At 47.3% G+C, this 7,500-nt stretch overlaps 1 protein-coding gene across 1 annotated transcript in view; it reads right to left on the reverse strand.

Moving 5' to 3' along the window:
- Positions 1 to 7,500, reverse strand: part of LOC311226038 (coiled-coil domain-containing protein 148-like) — a gene marked incomplete at both ends in the record, with an annotated part of 168,175 nt that overhangs the window by 11,175 nt on the left and 149,500 nt on the right. The window contains one exon of the mRNA XM_084311418.1: positions 6,396 to 6,536. Within this exon, the coding sequence (XP_084167544.1) occupies positions 6,396 to 6,536 (141 nt within the window). The remainder of the gene's footprint in view (positions 1 to 6,395; positions 6,537 to 7,500) is intronic.

A 7,500-nucleotide genomic window follows, 5' to 3' on the forward strand; every position in this document is an offset into this window, starting at 1 on the left:
AAGATGCTCTCTATTGTACATGAGTAGAAGTTCTTAAGGATCTTCTGGCTGACTTGGAACTTCCTTAGGCGCCTGAGGAAGTAGAGGCGTTGTCGTGCCTTCTTCACCACACTGTTAATGTGTATGGTCCATTTCAAGTCCTCGGATATGTGGGCTCCGAGGTACTTGAAGCTGTTGACTCTCTCAACCGGTGCCCCGTCGATGCTGAGGGGGCTGTAGTCCTTGACCCCCGACCTCCTGAAGTCCACAATCATCTCCTTTGTTTTGCTGACGTTCAGGGAGAGGCTGTTTTCCTGGCACCATCCCGCCAGGACCTTGACCTCTTCCAGGTAGGCCCTCTCGTCGTTGGCAGAGATCAGGCCCACCACCACTGTGTCGTCAGCAAATTTGACGATTGTATTGCTACTCCGCTGAGCCACACAGTCGTGTGTGTACAGGGAGTAGAGGAGGGGACTCAGAACACAGCCCTGGGGGGCCCCTATGTTGAGGGTGATGGATGAGGAGGTGCAGTTGCCTGCTCTCACCACCTGGGGTCTGCCAGTCAGGAAGTCCAAGACCCACTGGCAGAGGTCATAGCCCAAGCCCAGGTCCCTGAGCTTGGCTATGAGTATGGAGGGGACTATGGTATTGAATGCCGAGCTGTAGTCGATGAATAGCATTCTCACATAGTTCCCCTGCCTCTTGTCCAGGTGTGATGCTGCTGTGTGCAGCACATGGGATATGGCGTCCTCCGTGGACCTGTTGGGGCGGTATGCAAATTGCAGGGGGTCCATGTTGATGGGGAGGGAGGAGCAGATGTAGCCCTTTACTAGCTTCTCAAAGCACTTCATGGCTATGGAGGTGAGAGCTACAGGGCGGTAGTCGTTGAGGCAAGCAGGCTTGGATTTTTTGGGTACAGGGATAATAGTGGACTTCTTCAGGCAGGTGGGGATGACAGCCTGTTCTAAGGACAGGTTAAATATGTCAGTGAATACTGGGGCCAGTTGGTCGGCACAGACTTTTAGGACGCGGCCGGGGATGCCGTCCGGACCTGCTGCCTTCCTGATATTCACTTTTTTAAAGGTCCGCCTCACCTCATGCTCTGTTACCCTGAACACTGCGCCTCCATCAGCAGCCGACCCCCCCCCCCCCATTGCCGAGGCTTGTGAGCTGGTGTTGTTATTACCAGCATCAAACCTCGCATAGAAGGTATTGAGGTCGTTTGCTAAGGAGATGTCACTGTTCAGTTTGAGGGAGGCGCCTTTGTAGTCTGTCATCGTTTTGAGCCCCTGCCACATAGCTCTAGAGTCAGCTTGTTCAAACTGGAGTTCAATTTTATCCCTGTAGCGCCGTTTGGCCTCTGACACTGTCCTCCTTACGTTGTGTTGCGCCACCTTGTGGTCGTTCATGTTGCCTGCCACTAGGCCGTCATTGTATGCTTTGGTGCGCTCTCTCAGAGCTTCACGGACGGATTTGTCTACCCAGGGTTTTTGATTTGGGTAAACTTTCATTTTGGTAGTGGGGATTGTTTCTTTCACCCTAGTACAGACATAGTCCAGCACTGTCTCCGTGTAGGCATTAATGTTATCTGTGTCGCGGAATACAATCCAGTCTGTGTTGTGAAACACTGACACTAGTGTATCCTCTGACGTCACATCCCATTTCTGCACCTCTCGCGAGACTACGGGAGTACTTTTAATTCTTTGTCTGTACTTTGGTGTAAGGAAAATGGATGCGTGATCTGACTTGCCAAAGCCACTATCAGAATGAGCCTTGTAGCCACCTTTAAATTGCGTGTAACAGTGATCTAGGATGTTACCGCCTCTGGTGTTGCAAGTCACATGCTGGTAGAAATCAGGCAATACCTTTCTCAGATTGGCGCTATTGAAATCTCCCAGTACTAAAATGGCGGCGTTAACGTTCGTCGCTTGTATATTGTTTACCTCGTCGTGTAGTCTGGAGAGCGCGGCGTTGTTGTTGGCTTGCGGTGGAATATACACTCCGACCAGGATGATCGCCGTTAACTCCCTCGGGAGGAAGAAAGGACGACACTTGATGGTTATATATTCCAGTTCTGGGGAGCAGTGATTGGATAATTCCTTCACATTCGTTGGGGATCACTCCAATTTTTGTTAAACATGAAGGCAATACCTCCACCACGTTGTTTACCGGACTCTGATTGTGTCCGATCCTTCCTATGGATAAAGAAATGATCCGCTGGTTGAATCGCGTGATCTGGAACCTCCGGTGTTAGCCATGTTTCGGTGAAGCAAAGGACATTGCAGTCCCTAACGTCTCTTTGATATTGAATCCTTGCTCGGATGTCATCCAGTTTATTGTCTATTGATTGTACATTGGCTAGCAATATACTGGGAAGTGGTGTACGGTGTCGTCTGGATCTCAGCCTGTTTCGGATCCCAGCCCTTTTTCCTCGTCTTCGCGGCGGCTTTTGGTGGTCTTGTCCATGGCCGGCATAACAAAGGATCTCGGTGGGCCATTTCTGCTGTTCAGCGATCCGATCCAGAGAGCAATCCAAACGGTAAGTTTTTCTTAATCCAATGTCAATGATTGACTGACGGTCATACACATATAATGCACCAACAGTTGGTGCAAATAAAACTCCTAATACTATAAAAATTAACAAAATAAAGCACAGTCTCGTCGGAGCGATCAGAGAGGCAGCCATCAGAGCAGCGCCAGGACACGCCAGGACACATACACCTCTATAGTATGTATGTATGTATGTATGTATGTATGTATGTATGTATGTATGTATGTATGTATGTATGTATGTATGTATGTATGTATGTATGTATGTATGTATGTATGTATCTATTTATCTATCTATCTATCTATCTATCTATCTATCTATCTATCTATCTATCTATCTATCTATCTATCTATCTATCTATCTATCTATCTATTTAGTTTTAACTTCTACTTGACTCTGACTCAGCTGAAAGTCTTTTCAAAGGGTGACAACAGTGTTTTTTTTGTCCTTGCTCATTCTTGCCTCGATACAAACAGGAAGTCGTCATTTCCCGCCGATTCACCACGACAGACTGCAGAGGAATTTTAAACTCCACATAAACCCACAAAGGTCACGGCATTTGACTACAACGCCGACCTCTGACCTCTTAGGAGTTTTCTGAAAACCTTTGCCGTTGTGAGGAAACAATGAGAAGGGTGAACCTGTGATATCCTGTTCAGGCTTTGTCACTCACATCCTGTTAGAAAAAGTTTTGACGCCATTGTGTTGTCGTTAGCTTACATGCTAACGTTAATGGCAGCGACCATAGCATTGTGGCTAGGCTAGCTATCATCGCTTAATAGAGCTAGTGAATGGATAAACAACGTTATTTAACATTGCAGAATGGGTACAATTACAATGCGGCTCAATACAAACAATTGTTAAGGGGCCCAGGGGGTCTACTGTTGTAGTTTGAGCTAATTTACACCATGCTCCAAAAAGAAATAAAAAATCTGCCGAGCGATGTGGCGCAGGGAGCGGGGAGCGCTCGATTCAAGGTGAGCGGTGAGCGAGCGGAGAGCGACTTGGGGGCGGGGTCAACATGAGCGATTAGCGGAGCGGACCAAGCTTTAAAGAGCGAAGAGCGGATTTCTCGCCCGCGCCGATCCGCTCACGTTTTTGGTTGGAGCCTATGGCACCTGTGGCTTCGGCTGGGCCTTTCCCGGACCTTTCCTGGAGTTGGGTGCTGGTCTCTTGCATGTGCTTTGATGGATTTTGGTTGGTTTTCATCGTTGGGCTCCCTCGGTTCGCTGGTGTTTTTTGGTATTCCTTGCATGGGGGGCTCGTTGTGGCTTCTGCGGTGTTTCAGGGGTGTCCCGGTGTCACCTCGGACCGTCCGTGGTGCTGCATGTCTTCTCATTTGACCGCTGTTATGTCTGTCTGCTTGAGTGTTTGGAGTCGGGGCCTTGCTGTGTGGCTCCTTTGGCATGGCTGCAGGTCCTGGGGCGTGTGACCTGTTGTTTCTCTGTGGAGTTTGGGGGTGGGGGCGTGGGGTTCGCTGGTTTCTTCATGGTGGCGAGGTTGCCGGGACTGGGGAGATGGGGCGGTCCGCAGGGAATGGCACTCCCGTCGCCATGCATGGCGGTGTGAGTCGCATGCAGGCTGTTTGTGTTTTCCTTCGGTCATGACATGCTTTATCGGGGGGTGTCTTGGATGGGGATGTGGTGGGGATTGATGTGTGGGGTGTTTGGGGACTGGCTGCCCTGGGGGTTCAAATGCATTTGAGGAACACTGTACTTATTTTCTGCCTATTCTTATGTCTGCACGTTCTATGTTGCACTACTTTTATTGTCTTTTATACCTATTCTTATGTCTGCACTTCATGCATTGTTTTTATTCTGTCTTGCTGGGGGGCATGTGTGAAAGGTGCTATATATAGTTATTATTTATTATTATTATATTGTAATCTTTTTTTTTTATTATTTATTGAAATGTCTGTAAGTCTCGACGACATTGAAAATGAGGTGACCTGAATTGAATTGAATTGAAAAAATACAGTTGGGTCCAAAGCAACAGGATTCCAGCGAAACCGTCTATATGTAAATGACATGCTGAGAAGCTAAGGAGCATGTTCAGTCACAGACTCATACCCCCCTGACACTCCACTAACCGCCCTGGCCAGTCCTTTGCACCAGCGGCCATCAGGCTCCACAACAGCGGGCAGGGATCACTGCCAGGCTGTGCCAGCAGCTGGAGAGCTAACGACAGCAGAACTCCAGAACTACTAGGAATGTCTGATCACAGAGTGTGTCTGACTCCCACCTAAACGTATAACGTATATCACGCCATACGTAACTTGTGTATACTGCACCTGTGTATACTGTATACTTACTCATAGCATATATTTAGATGATAGAGTCTATTGTAACTATATTTATTGTATTGCAAATATAACTGATAGGGCAGCATACAGACCCTCATCTGCACCTTGATTTACACTGCCTACTTGCTCATATGCGTATACTCAGAGTTAATTATATTGTTATATTGTTTACACTGTCTATTCTATTTTTTTTTAACTTTTCTACTGTACTATAATTTTATGACCTGTATTATGTCTTCTACCATAACCATGTACCTGTACCTCCCCTCCCCCTCCCCATGCTGCCTGAATTTCCCTAAGGGGATCAATAAAGGAATATCTTATCTTATCTTAAAATACCATGTGTGTCTTCTGATTAGTGCATGTTTCCCCATTACCTGTAAGAAATTATCGTTACGGCTTTGTATCATATTTGAGAAAAAATCTGATTTTTTTATTACATTGATTGTTTACACTGTTTATTCTTCTCATGTCTTTATATTCAGATATAATTATATTGCCTATATTTATGTCTTTCTACTATTACCCTGCCCATACCTGTACCTCCCCTCCCCCATGCTGCTATGACGCCCAAATTTCCCCAAGGGATCAATAAAGGAATATCTTATCTTCTCTTAATCCCACTGTCCACCTCCCGGAAAGGTAATGAAGTGGATACAGTGAACAAGGTTGGGTCCTGATGCTTAGCTGGTGTTGTGAGAGAGAGAGGGAGCCTGCATACTGGAGAGAGAGAAGAGAGAGAGGGCATAGAAAGGAGAGAGAGGAGAGAGGATAGAGAGAAGAGAAAGAGGGAGGAGAGAGAGGGGGACCCTGCATCCTGGAGAGAGGAGAGAGAGGACAGGAGAGAGAGGATATAGAGGAAAGAGAGGAGAGAGATGAGAGAAAGGAGAGGGGAGAGAGAGGAGAGAGGAGAGAGAGGGGGACCCTGCATCCTGGAGAGAGGAGAGAGAGGACAGGAGAGAGAGGATATAGAGGAAAGAGAGGAGAGAGATGAGAGAAAGGAGAGGGGAGAGAGAGGAGAGAAAGAAGAGAGATGAGAGAGGAGAGAGAGGGGGACCCTGCATCCTGGAGAGAGGAGAGAGAGGACAGGAGAGAGAGGATATAGAGGAAAGAGAGGAGAGAGAGGAGAGAAAGGAGAGAGATGAGCGAGGAGATAGAGGGGGAGCCTACATCCTGGAGGCCAGAGGAGGAAGAACAGAGAGAGAGAGAGAGAGAGAGAGAGAACAGAGAGAGGAGAGAGAGAGAGGATATATGTAACGGTTGTGACAACGTCACCTCAAACTTCGATGCCCGCGGTGTGGGAGTCGAACCCCGGTCTCCCACACCGCGGGCAGCAACACAGACCGCTATACCAAGAGGTGAATTCACTTCTACGTAATGGGTCTATGCGTTTGAGGATGTGAGAGTGAGTTTAACCCACAGCACCGCTACTCAGCCCAGCCCTTCTTGACTGCGCTTCACGATACCACCCGTTACATATATATAGAGAGAGAGAGAACAGAGAGAAGAAGTTGTTGTTGTTGTTGTTGTTGTTGTTGTTGTTGTTGTTGTTGTTGTTGTTACCTTTTCCTTCTGCTGTGACCTGAACACGGCCTCCTTCTCCTGCTCCTTCCTCAGCCGCTCTTCCTCCTCCTCCTGCTGCCTGGTGGCTATGGCCTCCTCCAGCTTCAACACCTCCTCCTGGTGGGCTCGCCACTGCTGCACCTGCACGCGCACACACACACACACACACACACACACACACACACACACACACACACACACACACACACACACACATATAAATACACACAGTCACATGTGCATTCGTGTATGCACCCACATATTACTAACATGAAGCACCTGCACACATTTACACATACAACACACACACATTTAAAAAAAGAATCAATTATCGTGTAGACACACAGACACACAGACACACAATGTGCATAACACTGAGAATCTCTCGACAAATGCGACAGTGGCTCAGGAGGTAGTAATCTTCTTACTGTGAGGATTGGTTCTTTCCCCACCACAGGCTTCTTAAAGTACTGTGATGATTGGTCCGCTCCCCGCCACACGCTCCGTCCCTTTAAGGTACTTTGTTGATTAATTGCATTCCCCGCCACACGCTCCGTTCCTGTAAGGTGCCGTGTTGATTGGTGCTCTCCTCGCCACACGCTTCTGGAGCAAGTATCAATTTCATCCCGCAGCTGTCACAGCTTGTAATCAGCGCCCTGTGGCTTTATATACCCTGATCCCCCTACTAGGGTCCTACTAATCACCCCAAAGTACCAGAAAATACCAGAAAATACCAGAAACTACCCCAAAATACCCCAAAGTATACCCCAAAATACCAGAAACTACCCCAAAATACCCCAAAGTATACCCCAAAATACCAGAAACTACCCCAAAATACCAGAAAATACCCCAAAATACCAGAAAATACCAGAAACTACCCCAAAGTATACCCCAAAATACCAGAAACTACCCCAAAATACCCCAAAGTATACCCCAAAATACCAGAAACTACCCCAAAATACCCCAAAATACCAGAAAATACCAGAAACTACCAGAAACTACCCCAAAATACCCCAAAGTATACCCCAAAATACCAGAAACTACCCCAAAATACCCCAAAATACCCCAAAATACCAGAAAATACCAGAAACTACCAGAAACTACC

Source organism: Notolepis coatsorum, assembly GCF_963971535.1.
Source record: "Notolepis coatsorum genome assembly, chromosome: 3".
In the NCBI taxonomy this organism is placed as follows: Eukaryota; Metazoa; Chordata; class Actinopteri; order Aulopiformes; family Paralepididae; genus Notolepis; species Notolepis coatsorum.